General features: G+C 27.2%; 2 protein-coding genes across 2 annotated transcripts in view; both read right to left on the bottom strand.

Moving 5' to 3' along the window:
- LOC100200011 (protein adenylyltransferase SelO, mitochondrial) overlaps positions 1-5,134 on the bottom strand; it is a 29,934-nt gene extending 24,800 nt beyond the window's left edge. Inside the window, exons 1-2 of the mRNA XM_065810792.1 lie at positions 4,264-5,134; positions 3,998-4,136 (exon numbers count right to left, since the gene is read on the bottom strand). Coding sequence (XP_065666864.1) covers positions 3,998-4,136; positions 4,264-4,679 — 555 coding nt within the window. The 5' untranslated portion in view covers positions 4,680-5,134. The remainder of the gene's footprint in view (positions 1-3,997; positions 4,137-4,263) is intronic.
- A 5,363-nt stretch (positions 5,135-10,497) lies between these two features.
- The window catches only part of LOC101235249 (syndetin), a 66,661-nt gene continuing 60,963 nt past the window's right edge, over positions 10,498-16,195 (bottom strand). Inside the window, exons 32-35 of the mRNA XM_065810791.1 lie at positions 13,321-13,401; positions 11,852-11,950; positions 11,087-11,177; positions 10,498-10,902 (exon numbers count right to left, since the gene is read on the bottom strand). Of these exons, the coding sequence (XP_065666863.1) occupies positions 10,780-10,902; positions 11,087-11,177; positions 11,852-11,950; positions 13,321-13,401 (394 nt within the window). The 3' untranslated portion in view covers positions 10,498-10,779. The remainder of the gene's footprint in view (positions 10,903-11,086; positions 11,178-11,851; positions 11,951-13,320; positions 13,402-16,195) is intronic.

The following is a 16,195-nucleotide window of genomic DNA, read 5'->3' as shown; positions in this document are numbered from 1 at the left end:
TCTAATAAAAATATTTTTGTTTATGATAAAAAGAATTACCATATAACAAAAAAAATTTTAAAAATGACAATTTAAAACAATCTTGAAACAAATTAATCCAAAAAATATACTAATAATAAAAATAATAAATACTTTATCTTTAACACTTATAAGATCAGCTGAATTTTTTTCAAATGCTCTATAAAGATTATATTATGCATATTGTAACAAGGTTAACTATAACTGATCATTTAAGTTCAGTTGGTATTTAACAACTTTATATAATTTGCAAACAATATTGTTTACAATTAAGTTTATTTATTATTTTCAGTATTTAAAATTACAGTTATTATATATATATATATATATATATATATATATATATATATATATAAACATATATGCTGTAGTGGTGTAGTGGTAGAGCGCTCGCTTCATAAGCGAGAGGTTCCGAGTTCGATCCCCACCACGTCCCTGGTAGTACCACGCTCAACTTGTTTCTCTGCGCAGCAGCCTTGTTCGTCAAGGTTCGTGTTTCGGAGTTATAGAGTTGAGAGAGGGTTATAACCACAATTAAGCAACCTCCTCATAGTAGTGTAGTGGCCTTCTAGGCCTTAAGGAGGTGAATTACCAAAGGAAAAAAAATAATAATAATAAAAATAACAGTATTAACTATAAATTTTTAATATGCAATAATAAACTTTATAAAAATATCATAAAAATTAAGTTATTAACCCAACGTACCTGTTTGCTCTTTGAAATTTATCACAATATTTACAAAAATTTTTGACATCATCTACCATCCCTTTCCAGTAATACCTCTCTGAGAGTTTTGCCAACGTTTTGTCTCGGCCAAAGTGACCACCTCCAAGTTTTTCCGAATGACAACCTTCAAGAATCATAGTTTTTTGACTTGTTAGAATGACTTGCAGATCAATTTTTTTTTATCATAATAAAATAGCAACTCATCTTTTACTAAAATATCTTTGGACTTTCTTCTCAATTCATCTTTGCAAACTTTATCTATGTCTTGTGGGTATATTCCTTTGACAATTAAATCAACAAAATTGTTGTACTCTTGGTCATCCATATTTCTTTAATTAAAAAAAAAAAAGTAGTAAAATTTCCTGCAAGCGGCAATTTTCCCTAGGAAATTATGTAGCTGAGCAGCAATATTTTCTAGGAAATTAAGCCGCAGCGGCAAAATTTCATAGCAGCAACATTTCCTGTGATACCGCTTATGTGTGCCCCTGCCAAAAAAAGTAGTAAACTTTCAAATCTGAAAACTAGTATTATTTCATACATGAATGAAATAAAGAGTTACATAAAGAATTACAAAAATGGATTATTAATTATGTTATAAAGAAAGTTAAAAATAGTAATTATAAAATTTTTATTTTCTCTTACAAATATAAATGATAAGTACTATTTAAGATATTTCCATAATGCTTCTTGATTGGCATCCTTTATTAAAATTTGCTTCGCTTTTAACCCTGTATCATCGGCCAAGTGATTAAATCTGAGCCACCTTTTCACTACAGTAACAAGATCCCACTCTTTCACTCATTCACTCTTTTCACCTTTTCACTACAGTAACAAGATCCCACTCTTTCAGAGACTAATCAGATTAACAGCCATTATATTCAATATTAGACACAGTTAAGTGACTTCTCTTATCTCAGTATATTAGGTTCATTTTTAAGAAGCCTCTTTCCGCTTCTGCAGAATGTACAGCAATTGTTGCAACCATGTTTTTAACTTTTTGTAAAGAATTGCATAATTCTGGAAAATTTTCAAAACGTTTTCGACAAAATCTCTATAATGATTTACATCAGCTTGATACTTAAAAATTGCAGTAAATGTTAGCAATTGTTCTTTAGCTGCTTTCCACGGAACAAGAACTTCTGCAATATTCCAGTGATTTGGCTCCAAAATATTGAGAAATTGTAAGTTACTTGTGTTTTGAATTTGGTTACATCCTGCTTTTAAATGATCACAGTCCATTAGTCTCTTCTTTAAATTCATCATGATGTTTTGCCAAGGAAGTCCGATGAATCTATGATTTTCTACAAAAGTTATATTTTTGAAGGCCTCTAAAGTAATTAGTGCATCAATATTTTTTTCATATGGATCCTTTTCTTTTTTAAGCATTTAAAATGCTTTAACAGATCTTATCACCAGCTTTTCATCATTTATTATATCTAACTTCCTTGGCTGTAGCGCATTTGAAAGAAGTGAAACTTTGTTTAAAATATCAACCATCAATATCAAATCATTCAAAAAGTATATATTTTTAAGACAAGTAGTCATGCCCAAAAACTGTTAATTTGAATGAAAATACTTATGTAGTGCTGGATAAGTGCGTCAAACAGCCAGAACTGATCTTAAACTACAGGCAGCCTATCTGGGTTCAAAAACTCTACCAATTTTTATAAAATCAACTTCAAGTTCTTCAGATATTTTGAAAAGTTCTATTCCGACTAATGAAAAATAGTGTATATCAATGAAAATTTTAAAATGATTTACTCAATTTATTTCAATTATAGAATCATCTAAAACAAGCTGGAGGCGGTGTTTTAAACATATTATTATGTTTGGAAACTGTTTTGTAATCCTCATGCTTCTTCCAGTCATAACGTTGGCATCATTGGAGCAGAATCCAATCAAAAGTAGTTATTAGTAAATCCAACATTAGTTAAACTTTCCATTACTGAAGAGCATACTGTTTCTGTATCTTGCTTTTCTAATTCAACAAGTTTGACAAAAATTGTTGTAGGTGCTACTCCTCAACTTTTAAATAAAGTATGATGACTGTTGGTCATATGCTTTGGTAATAATCAAACAAATTTTCAAATTTTTTTCAATTATTTTATTAAATATTTCATATCTAATATCCTTCACAATGAAGTCTAATATTTTAACAGCTTATAGGAGAACGTAATCCTATTCCCATGTCTAGTCCATTTTTCATTTGTAACTCAATCTCATCTTCCATATCTGAAAATGTTTTACATCTTTTAGTCAGGCTGTAAACTGTATTAAATACTCTACAAGTAGAGTACATATATTGCTTTGATATAGAATCCTCCTTAAGCTGTTTTAAGTTCTCTAAACAAGTGTTGTGGACTCTTAAGTAAAAATACTCTTTCATTTTCTTCCTAAGAGACACTTGTTGTACTCCTTTATTTTTCCCTGATGCCTCAATTTGAAAGTTTTTCCACTCTTTTGAAGTGTGAGCACTTTTTCCACTTATAAAATCATATTGTGCATAATATTTGCAACCCAACCTTTGTTTGAAATTATCAATCCATCATATTTGTCTTTAAAGTTCTGGTATTGTTGCACAGACCAGCATTCAGGAAGATTATTTTCAGTGGTAGAGTTGTTATCAGTTTTTGTCTCAATTATTGATGTGCTGCTTTCTTGAAGTTGAATAGGTTACGATTGTAATAGCTTTGTATCATTCAAAGCCATTTGTGAAAGAACAGGTTCCAATTGTTATTTGATGAAAAAATCAAATCACACACTGTTGCCTTTTTAATGCAAAAATTTTAAGGGTTACTGCAAAATTAAATACAATTACTTTATACTTAATGGTTAAATTTCCAGATAAAAATGAAGAAGACATAACACAAGTCACGCAAAAACAAAATCAACAAATACATTACTGTAGTGTTATGAACAATTTTCACTGTCTACAAACTGGAAATCATAATTAATATGTTTTTATGTAATAATAAATATAAAACCTTCTTAATTTAACAAAAGTAATTTAATTTAATCAAATAATTATTGCACATGGCATAATGAATGTATGGGAATGTAAATACGCTTTACTTCACGAAGAATATTATGCTACTTTTATGAAATAATCAGATAAATATGACTATAAATATAATTTAACAACCGGTTCGGTGAACTACAAAACTTTTACGAAGCATTTCTACTGAACCAGTTGAACCAGCTGAATCCTACCACTGGGTATACTAGATAAATTAAACAAAAGGCTTACAATTACCTCACTACATAAAAATTCTCTGATGCTTGATCGAAGTACTTTCCTACCATCTGCATTTCTAGAATAAGGTGTAAGGCCAGCACCTTTTAACTGAAGTTCCCATCGCTGACCTGCATCATTCACAATCTCTCCAAGGTACCTAAAAATAGAATTGTTTTCAACAGTTTATTTTATATTACACTAATGTTTATACTTAAAAAAAAACCATTACTTAAACACATTATTGTTAAAAGGACAAGTCAATCAGAAAACAATAATAAACCTACATCGCAGCTCCATCGCCCAGTTGGCCTGAAAAGTAACCAAATTGATGTCCACAATAACAGTGAGCAGCTGATTGAGACCCATTCAACAACTGATTACCACTAAAATAATCTTTAAAATCATCTGCTTCTAGATCTTTTTCTTTAATACCCAATAAAGCCAATGCCTCAGGGGAATAAGCAACAACAACAGGATTTTCAACAGGTGTTGGTTTAATAAGAGAAAAACAAGCCCCAACAACAGTTCGTGTTTGGTTACTGGTCTCTTTATCAATGGGCAATGTTCGCAAAGCAAGATTGTCAAAATTTAGTGATTTAAGAGAACTCATACTATAATATTTATTTTGAAATATGTGCAATAAACAAGAATAGTGAAAAACAGGTGAACTATATTTCTTTAATGTTTGAATAAGAAACATGTGAACTTAGGCTGTATCAAAACTTTTTTTATTTATATTAAACTAAAATTGTAAAACGAGAAATGTTTTTTATACCATTCTATTACATTCTATTACCATTCAATTACCATTCTACACATGATGCAAACATGCCCATCATGTATAGAATATTGAAATACATTATTTATGCATAAAATTTACTTATGCTTTTACAGATGTATATGATTACCACATCAGTTTACATTTGAAATCTGAATATAAATACAGAGCTGTCAAGTTTTGAAAATGGGCATGAGGGAGACTTTATGATATTGCCCGATCATATGTATTTGCCAACTATATATCTTTACTTTTAATTAAAAAAAAAAAGTCCTCAAAATTTTATTGACTCTATATATTTAAAATATTATAATTTGTTTCCATCAAAATAAATATCAGCCTTCTCCGTTTAGCCGGGGCTTTCTTGCTTCTGTCTTTTTGCGCTCACCCACACACCTGCAAAAACTTTTTTGGTAAGCGCATAAAAAAGCGCTTGCCAAAAAAATAAAAGCGTTTAACTTTATATCGCAACAAAAAACTTTTTTTGTTCATTTGTTCAACTTTTATGAAAAGCAGCTTTTTTTAACCTGTTTTTCTTTTAATTATTTGATATAGTATTTATTCAAAGCGTTCTTTTTTCTATTTTTATTTAAATTTATATAACATAAAAAAAATGAATTTTAAATCGCGCAGACTAACTTAAAAATGACCATCCTGCCAGCGCTTTTTTGGGCGCTGGCATTAAATTTCAAACGGAGAAGACTGAAATATGTGTTTTTGGAGTATAAAGTGCACCAAGGATGTCCGATTTTTGTTTCAATTGATACATTTTCTCCATAACATATAGTAAAACTACTATAACATAAATCAAACATGTAAAAACACAAATCAGACCAAAAAACCATCTAAAAAAAAAAAAAAAGTAGAAACTAAGTTGGTTAAAACTTGCTTATAAGAAAAAGGGAGTTTTTCAAATTTTTTGTAAATTCGGGAGGGAGATAAATTGTTCTTCAAAATTCGGGAGACTCCTGGCATATGACTTGACAGATGTGTAAATACCACATTAGACCACTAGACTATTAACAAATAGATAAAAGATTAACAATCCCAATACATAGCAAACAATAAATCATTATTCCAATAAAAATCAAAAATTAAAAATTATAAACATTTGGAAATTATTTTAAACCTGAAACGGAAAATTTTTTAGCCATGTTTTAAGAATAAAAGGTACTTAAAATACCTTTTACTAGAACCTATCTCTTGTATTTTTTTATTTTATTTGAATATTTAATTTCCCAAAGATTTACTAAACAAAGCTCTTTCACCAAGACTAATCATTACAATCTTATGTCCTTAAACTTATCAAAGCTTTTATTTTAGGCAATTTTGATGTGATTTCTTTTTTTAGCTAGTCATCAACTAACATCTGTTATCTACTGAGCATAGATTTAGGAAATTAGATCAGTTTTGCAAAGCATTTCACATTCACAGTTCTGCTTAACAATATTGGGATGCTAAAAACTCTTATTCATTTAAACAAGCAAGGTTTCTTACAATTTTAGAGTTAAAAAATAAGTTAAGGTTGCTTTATCTGTAAAGTTCCTAATTATTCGCATGTAAAACTAACTTATAAAACTATTTGACCAATTTATTATAAAAAAATTATTTACAAACTTTTCATTTTTTATAACATGAAAAATTTACTATATGCAACTTAATATTCCAAGTCACTTAAAATTTTGATATAAATTTCATAAAATAAACGCAAAAAATTAGAAATTTCATTCTCCTTACTCTTTTTTTATGATCTGATGTGAGCTGGTCTAGCATTCATAAACATTCATATCATTGTAATGACTTGTAATGACTGCTTTGCCATAAAAATAACCATTAGACAATTAACAATTACTTAACAATTTATTTATTAAAAAATAATTTCAATACCATTTTTAATTATTACACTAATTATCCAGGTAAAATTATCCAAAGACTTTAATTTTAAAATATTGGATAAATTTCATCAAAACTTACTCACTAAGTTGTATTTTTGTTTATCAGTAAGTTACTGATAAATAAAAATTCATAAAACTCTTTGAAAATGATGAGATATTCATTTGTAAGAATATATAACATGATAAATAAAAACATTTCATTCTTTAAAAAACAGAACAAATGCTGGTTACAACTTGCAAAAATATCAAATACGAAAAGAACTTAATCAACAAAAATAACAAACAAGATGAAATAAAGATGGCAAAATTTGCAAATAAGATGAAAATAATCATATATGGTATTTTTAAAATCAGAATACCCTTAAATTTAATATTAGCGTTAATCTGTAGATTAATGTTAACATTAAATTTGAAAGACAATAAACTTCCATTAAAGTTTTTTTGCGTAACTTATTAGTAAAACTGATGGAAGAATGGTATCTTAGTAAAACTTACTTTCTCGGTGTAATAAGAGAAATAAGTTCCTTTTTTATTTGCCAGAAAAAGATAAATTAACTGTGAGTTACCTTCTTGGCTAATAAAAAAAGAATCAATTAACAGAAAGGAAGTGTTCTATCAGAAGTTGTGTTCCAAGACTGGTGTTTATAGCAAAAAAAGTCAATTTCATAAACTCAATCTCATAACATATTTGCTTTTTTCTGTCGCATTTTCAGAATACTATTTTTTATTTGTTAAAGTTTTTATTTCATTAGATTTGAATCGTTGATTTTTATAAACTTATTTAAATTTTAATTAAAAATTTTAATAATAAAAAGTGGAAGCAAGGTATCGGTTTGTAACTATTAATAATTGGATCCGTTTAACGATAAATTTTACCAGTTTCTATTCTGCTCAACGATAAATTATAAGTTTTATTCAGTACACAGTTTTCAGATTTTTTTTTTTTTTTGCGAATATTTAAGGACATATAAATAGATTCTATTAATACTTGGAATATCCAAATTCTAAATCTTTATTCTTGCTTCCGTTAAAAAAAAAAAGTTATGCTTTTATGAATAATAAATGCTAAACAAAGAACTTTTGTCGGAAAATTTTATTATAGTTTTATAATTTTAAAATAATTTTAGAAACTTGGATAATATTTTAGGAATTTTTGTTCACACACGCTAGGGAACTCTGTACCCAGGAAGACATGTATCATTAAAACGGCTGAGTCGGCAGAAGCAACACCTCTGCTACTTTATCAATATCAGATAACAGTGGAAATGTTTTTCAGTTCTGATTTTTAAACAACATATTGTTTTCCTGATTTTTTTTCAGTAATGAGAAAATAATACAGCATCTCCGCCAAGAAAACAAGTTTTAGACATTGAGTTATCTGAAAACACTGAAGTCATTGAACTATCAAGAGAAAATAATCAAAATGTGAACAACAGAAAGATTGACATAAATCATTATACAGTAATCCATTCTTTTCTTTAAAATGCTGCTTTTGAAATTCCTTCTAATATTCAGAAAGATATCATAGCCTTTTCATAGCCGTGCATATTTTATTGTTTAATAAAAAAAAAAAAAAAAAGTTGAAATGTTCAAAAGAAACTAGAGGTGTTATAGTATGGAAAAAAACTCTGTGTTTTGTGCCTCTCGTATTGTTTTGAAAATTAACACAGCTAACGTTTCAAGCTTAATCTAATGTTCTACTTTAACTCAGCGGCGCGGGGGGGGGTATATGATGGGGGTATATGAGGTAGGGAGGGGGTAGAGGTAGGAGGGGGTATATGAGGTAGTAGCCTTCCCCTCCCCCCTCCCTCTTGGGACATTTCTTCAGAAATATTTTTTTGTAAATTGACTATTATACATAATTGCACTACTATACTGACGAATGAAATTAACTATTATACGTAATTATACGTATACGAACTTGATTTTACAGTAAAGTACAAAAAATTAAAAAAGAAAGTTACTTATAAATGAAAATATGCGAACCATTTTTTTTTTTCGGGTTTTGTCACTCGCCCAGGAGGAGGCTAAAAGACCTTTTTAGCCCCCTTTTTGGCGAGAGACAAAACCCGTCCCTGCTTTAACTTTGTTAAACAACTTTAGTTTTTAAATATTGCTTAAGAAAATTTTAAATACAGAGATAAAATATTTAGTATAATAAAAACTATATTATTAAAAAGCATGCAGACAAAGACGCCTAATCCTTTCCTTTTAAAACAGTATGTACTTTGAAAAAATCAAGGAGTATATGGCAGATTTTTTATGTAAAGAAGAATTGAAACAATTACAAGTGATAAGATCTTTTCTAAAATTGCAAAGCTGGTAGTAACAAACCTCCGAACGTTGGGTAAGTTTATCAGTAGCAACCAGTAAAACATCAGAAAAAACTAACCGCTTTGCTTTCATCAATAGTTTTTGCTTTAATTTGGTTTTAAGTTTATTAAGCGTTGCAATTGTTTTAAGTTCATTAGTTAATATTTATTAGTTTTGGTCCTTTAGTAGAAATTGAAAACTCGATCGCCGTAAAATAACTTTTGGGCTTAATGAAACTTTTATTTAAGAATCTTAAATTATTTAATAAATATATGTTCTGATTTTTTTTTAAATAGGCGGGTAAATTATTTTAGGAGATATATTTTTTATTAATTTTCAACATAAGTATAAGAATATAACAGATATTTATTTGTTAGACGTTCATTATACTTGACTCAACAAATAATGCTTGTGAATGTGTAAAACATACATATATCTCGAAAAAAAAGTTTTAAAGAATTTTTTTTTCGAGATATGTGTATGTGATTTTTCTCTTGATTGATGATTTTATTGAATGACTCTAACATAGGTGCAATAAAATTATTAAAATCCCACAGAATCTGTTTTAGTATTCAGAATCTGTCCTATAATTTCAAGTCGTATTTTCAACTTTATAATTGCAATGTATCTTTTATCGCGGAGTTTTATTTTTGTTAATATTCGAAATGCATTAAGTATTCTAGAAAAGAATATGAGCGTTAACAGTAAGAGCAGTTCCGATGCGCGCGTCTTGCTTACATTATTAGTTTACTTTCTATTTGTAACGATAAAGGAAAATGGAATTTATTTTTGAAAAACAACATCTAATTCATCTGCTTACAAATTCATTATGTAAAGCGTCAAACTGAAACTTTTTTTCTACGCTGTTAACAAAAAAAAGTAAATTTCAAAAAGCCTTTTTATTTTGGAAAATAACAAAAAAAAAAAAAAAAGAACAAAATACAATTTCAACTCAAAAATATATTAGAAAAATTAAAAATCTATAATGAGCTTCCCAAAGTAATAACAATTATATATATATAAAAAAGTTAAAATAGCCTTACAATTAAAAATGATAAAAAGAAAAAAAAAATAATTGGAAGATATCACCTAATTTTTAATTGCCGTTAACACAATATGACTTGGACAATAGCCGACATTTAATTTGAAGAATAACTGGCGTAGCCAGTTTTTGTTTTAATTATTTAATTAGTAGATTAATGTTGTTAACCACTTGCTAAAAATTTAAGGTTTATATGCTTGATTTTATATGAGCCGGAATATAGCCGAATATTTTTAATGATGACTATTTTATATGGAAACCGGTCCAACTATGAAAACCATTTTGTATTTTTAAATTACTGTTATAAAGTATAGGTTTAATTTTTTGAATGGTAACTGACGCGTTGGAATGGTACCTGAGGCGTTGGAAGGGTAACTGACGCGTTGGAATGGTAACTGACGCGTAGGAATGGTAACTGATGCGTAGGAATGGTAACCGACGCGTTGGAATATAATTGTTTTAACTACAAGTTTATATAGATTGCAACAAATCCATTTGAAAAAAAAACTATTGGAAATTATAAACCTTGTAAATTACATTTTAAATAATCTTTTAAACTAAAACAAAAAAAAATTAAAATATAAAATATACAAAAGCATTAAATTAAAAAAAAAAAAAAACATAAAAAGAGTTTGAAATACACTTTACATAATAACTTTTAAATATTCAAGTGATGATGAAAATTTAAAAAAATTCCTATAGATTTATTTACAACTTTTTCATAAAAAATGTTTGCTATAACACAAAAACGATTACGAGACAAGAACAATTACTACGAGGACGATTTTGATTCAAGGTCTTCTAAGAGACTCAACATTTTTTGTTTCATTTTTTTTCCAATATGGGAGCTAGTACCACAAGTAACAAGATTGTTTAGCTGTTTAGGTGTATACTCCTAAAAAATATTTAATTAGTCTTTAATACTCTTTTAAAAGATTTTTAAATAAGAAACCTTTCGTTTGTGGTTTTAGTAAATAATTATTTTAATTTTATCGAAATTTCAAATGCGATAAAATTAAAATTACTATTTACTAAAAAAAAATTAAAATTAAACAATGATGTAGATAAATCGAGATCACCTGGTGTTCTTTCAGCCAATTCTCTAGATCAGTCTCAACTAAGTAAAATGCTTTGATGTAATTTTCAACATAATCGCGTTCAGGTATTGGTCTAAAAATACAAGACTAATATAACTTTTTCTAAAATTTAAAAAAAACTTTTTTTATACAATAATAGTAAATTCTTTTTTTAAACCTCATTAGAACCATTAGAAGTATTGCGCTCAAGCTGTTTCTCCAAAAAACAGAGTCTTATTTAACCAGGTGTGTTTTAGAGTTTAGAGAGAGTAAGAGAGGTTAAGAAAGAGAGTTGCAAGCAAGATTAAAAAAAAACAAGAATAACTTTCTCGTCTCAAGACTAAAGGTTATTATATATATACATATATATTATATATATACTTATTGTACACACACACACATATATATATTATATATATATATGTATGTATATATATAATAATCTTTTGTTATTATTTGAAGGTAATGCTTATTTTTTCTTAATCTTGCTTGCAACTCTCTTTTATAGAAAAATATAGCAAAATAAGAAGTAGTGTATGAAAAATAAATAAGTATTTATAAGTTTTAGGCGAGGAAAAGGAACAAACAGTGTGTGAAAATTGTGTTACATTTGAAGCAGGTAGTAAATATGTTTAAAACGAACCTACTTGAATTTTTTTTTAACTTTTTGTAAATTTAAATAACTCTTTAGTTTCTATTAACTTTAAAAATAACTTAAATCTTAAGTCTGCAAGCTCCTGCTTCAAAAATCTTTGCAATAAAACATACTTGACTTTGGTAATTTTTTCAATCTTCATGAGAAATTGTTGAAAATCTAACAGCATTAGTGCTCTTCCTTCATTAGTGCATCGTTTCACTGATGAAAAACTAAACAAAAAATTAAAACCAAAATATATACATAAATATATATACATATATATATGCTTTAGTCCCGCCTTAAGTGTGTGTGTATATATATATATATATTATTATTATTATTATTATTATTATTAATATTACACACTGCATGGAGAGAAACTCCTGGAATAAGCTTCTGCTATAAGTAAATCAGTCAGGGACTTAGTGCCAGTCATTGTTAATTGTTATATCTTAGTTTGATTTTTCTTTTCATCAAAACTGTTCTTAAAACATTCAACACTCTTCTTGGAACACAGTCAAATCATCCTAATTATTCCAGTGATTGAAAACTCTGTTAGTGAAAAAGTTTGTCGGTGTGCACAGTTTTTTACAATTTCGCGATGTAATGGTTTATGATGTCCTTGTTGTGGAGCAATAGTTTGGTATACCAGTTAACATGGTCTAATTTATTCTCAACTTTTACAGTTGAATGCAGTCTGCACGCGTTCTTCTATCTGTTAAAGTAGTAAGAATAAGAATTTCCAATATTTTTTCTTAATCAAAACTTTTAAGCGAGTGAGAGACTTTGGTGGCCATATGTTGAACATGCTCAATGCATTCAATATCTTCTTTTTGAGCATTATATGCAGGCACAGCAAACTTTAAGTGAGGTCTAACATAGGTTATGTATAAATTTTTCCAGAGGTTTATATCCCTACTGAGGAAAGCGCTTTTCATCCATCCCAAGATACTGTTGGCTTTGGAAGCACATCTTGTTGCATGCGTTTTCCAATTGAGATTTGAAGTGATTGTCACAGCATATATATATATATATATATATATATATATATATATATATATATATATATATATATATATATATATATATATATATATATATATATATATATATATATATATATATATATTTAAACAACTTTAAAAAGTATTCTACACAATAGAGTGCTCAATGTTCTTAAAAGAACAGAGCAATTATATTAGTAGTAGAAAATCACTTAACAAAAATTTTTTCAATTTAACACTGTGTTTTATCAACAAAGATTCATCAGAAATCTTGATGAATCTTTGCATTTCTGATGAATCTTTGTTGATGAAACACAGTGTTAAATGGAAAAAATTTTTGTTAAGTGATTTTCTACTACTATAATATATATATATATATATATATATATATATATATATATATATATATATATATATATATATATATATATATATATATATATATATATATATATATATGTGTGTGTGTGAGTATATGTATATATATATATATATATTTATATATATATATATATATATATATATATATATATATATATATATATAAATGAGCAGATGGCGAAAAAATTAATGAAGTAAAATAACAATAAAAATACCCATCTACAAAAAGTTTATTAGTTTGTGATATGATATGACTCCAAAATCCTGTAACAGTATCAGCAGGTATCGGAACAGAGCTATTCAAATAAATAAAAAAATTTAATCAGATGCAACATTTAAATCTAAAATATATCATCCATATTAGTAAAAAAAAGGTTGTTTATATACATACATATATATTTGTTAAATTACATTCAAAATTGCCATAGTAAAAATAAAATCTATTCTAAAAAAAAATAATATCTAAACTACTATTTAAATATACTCTATGTACTTTTTTGCAAGCAAATATATATATATATATATATATATATATATATATATATATATATATATATATATATATATATATATATATATATATATATATATATATATATATAATCATAGTAACTACACACTAAATAGCTAAAAAGAAAATGAAAAAATTTCATTTTAAAATCACCTACTAGCTAAACAATCTACAAATTGTTTATCAAAACAATTTAATTGCTAGAGATGTAATAGGATTATTTTTGTTATTCCTTTTGTTATTTGTCAGTAAAGCTGAGAATTTTAAGTGCTAAAATATAAAGAAATCTAACTTGAACTTGTTTATAAATTCTGGTATAAAATATAAATAGAGGTTAAGTGTATTTAAATGTCTTTAAGCCCATTTAGATATATAGTCAGAAGAGTAGAAAAGATAAAATTCAATTCAATCGTGGTTTGGTAAAAGAAGTGTAAAGTTATTCAGATAAAATTTTAGTTTTTAATTGAATTTTCAATTCAATTAAAAACTAAAACTGCAGTAAGAAGAAGTGAAAAATAATGAGCTAAAACTACAATTGTCTTCCTGCTGATAAATGTGGTTCTTATATAACTTCTTGGATTAAGGCTGGCATGGAATCTTTTATTTCCTCTTGATGATTTCAAGTCAAGCCTCACTCTACTCCATGGTTTTCCTCTCATTGTGCTACTGCTCATGATTCCACTAATCACATCCTACTTAATAAAGCCAACAAACAGGTTGATCCATTGCTTGACCTTTGTATCACTCCAGCTTCTGTGTCTAAAGTAATTTCCTGTTTAGACTCTTCTACAGTTTGTGTAGAAGAAACCGTTTGTATTTTTGAAACTATGATACTTTGTACAATTATAATCTAAATTTTAAAAATATTCTGTTAACACCTTTAAAAAAAAAAAAGAGAAGGTCATGGATTTTTGTGTTCAAGGTAACTTTCAGAGATTGTGCTAACTTTAAAAGCTGTAACATTGATTACAATGATCTAAATCTGGGAACAATATACACCTGAAAAATCAGGACCCACTGTTCCAAATGTGGGAAGAAGAAAAAAATAATTTCTTTTGTAGTATCTTAAAATAAGTCGAAATTTATTGGAAAAACTAATTTATCTAAAATAAATTGCTTATTCTTTAAAAATGGCAACCAAGGATAGTTTGAAACACCTCTATTTGAGAGGGTTGTCAACTTTAAGAGGTCATTACTTTTGAACTAATATTTTGAAAAATATTTTTTTACTAAATAAGAATTTTACAGATAAATTATAGTCGTGTTCATAATAGTAGTTTTTAAAAAAATGCTATTATTGCCCCTTTCCATAGCAAATTAAAATAAAAATAAAATTCGGACCTAGGGGCCCTAATTTTATGGCAAATTTTAAATCATACATTAATTATGGTAAAAACATTTATATTACAGGTTAAATGTATGAACAACATCCCTCTGTTTTGTATACTTCCTTGTGGTATGCCTCAAGAAATTTTTTTAATAAGTATTATGAACTTTTTTTGTTACCTACTGCAGTAGTTAAAAAAAACATTTAAAAAACTGATTGGTATTGCTTATATCATTTCAAAATGCAAAATAATTAAAAATTTCTTAAAGATAATAGAGCTCTGTTTTGTCTGTTTGTTTTTCAAAAAAAACAGAAGTTACAGATGTTAAAAAAGGAAGTGTGACATTGAACAGAATATATAAGTTCTTTTTAAAATCATTTGATTTGAACAATGAAAACTTTACTAATAGCATTTGTACTAAATGTAGAAAAGCATTAGAAAGACTAAAAAAGAAGATAATAACATTATTCTGAGTAAACCATATTTCTCAAAAGTCAAAGTTAGCATTCTTACCATAAACCAATCATTCTGCGCTTATGACATCTGTGAAATTGCTGGAACTACAATTATTCCAGAATCAACATCTGAAAATAGAGGGAGAATCAAGTTGGGAAGAGTAAAAGCATCATCACTTGGAACAATAAAAACATGTGAAAGGTGCAGAGTTGACATTTAACAAGGATTACACCACCCTTGCACTCTAGCAAAGAGAAGAAAAAATTTAACAGAAGAATATAACCTTTTATTCTTGATTTAATGTTTCAAACTTGAAATTTAGAAATTTATATAAAATATTTGAATTATAAAAACTGAAAACATGAATGTAAATTTCTTTTAATATTAAGATACACAAAATGTCGAACTTCAATGCTCAAAATTTGTGAAAAAAAAATTTGAGGAGGAGGGAATTAAAATCAAGGTTGCAGCCAAAGATAATGTAATTGCTGTTGAGCAATTAGAAATAAATAAATTTAAAAATACTTGTGGACTTAGTAATAGACAGGGAGCAAAAGTTCTTAGCACATTTAGAAGCTGGAAGGGAAGAGACTTATTTGAAAGTAATGAAAATAATTTAAAAGAAAGAAATTAAGTGAAGAAGTTTTTAAATGATTATTTTGATGTTACAAAAATAATTTTTGAAAAAGATTCCCGTAGATTGGTTTATAGTAAAAACATTAATGGACTTATTGAGGTAGTAATAAAGGAGAGAAAATTGTCAAAAGATCACATTCAAAAGATGGGCATTGACAT

Source organism: Hydra vulgaris, chromosome 11 (genome assembly GCF_038396675.1).
Source record: "Hydra vulgaris chromosome 11, alternate assembly HydraT2T_AEP".
Classification (NCBI taxonomy): domain Eukaryota; kingdom Metazoa; phylum Cnidaria; class Hydrozoa; order Anthoathecata; family Hydridae; genus Hydra; species Hydra vulgaris.
Note: the sequence above shows the minus strand (reverse complement) of the source record. Positions and strands in the feature narration are given on the sequence as shown.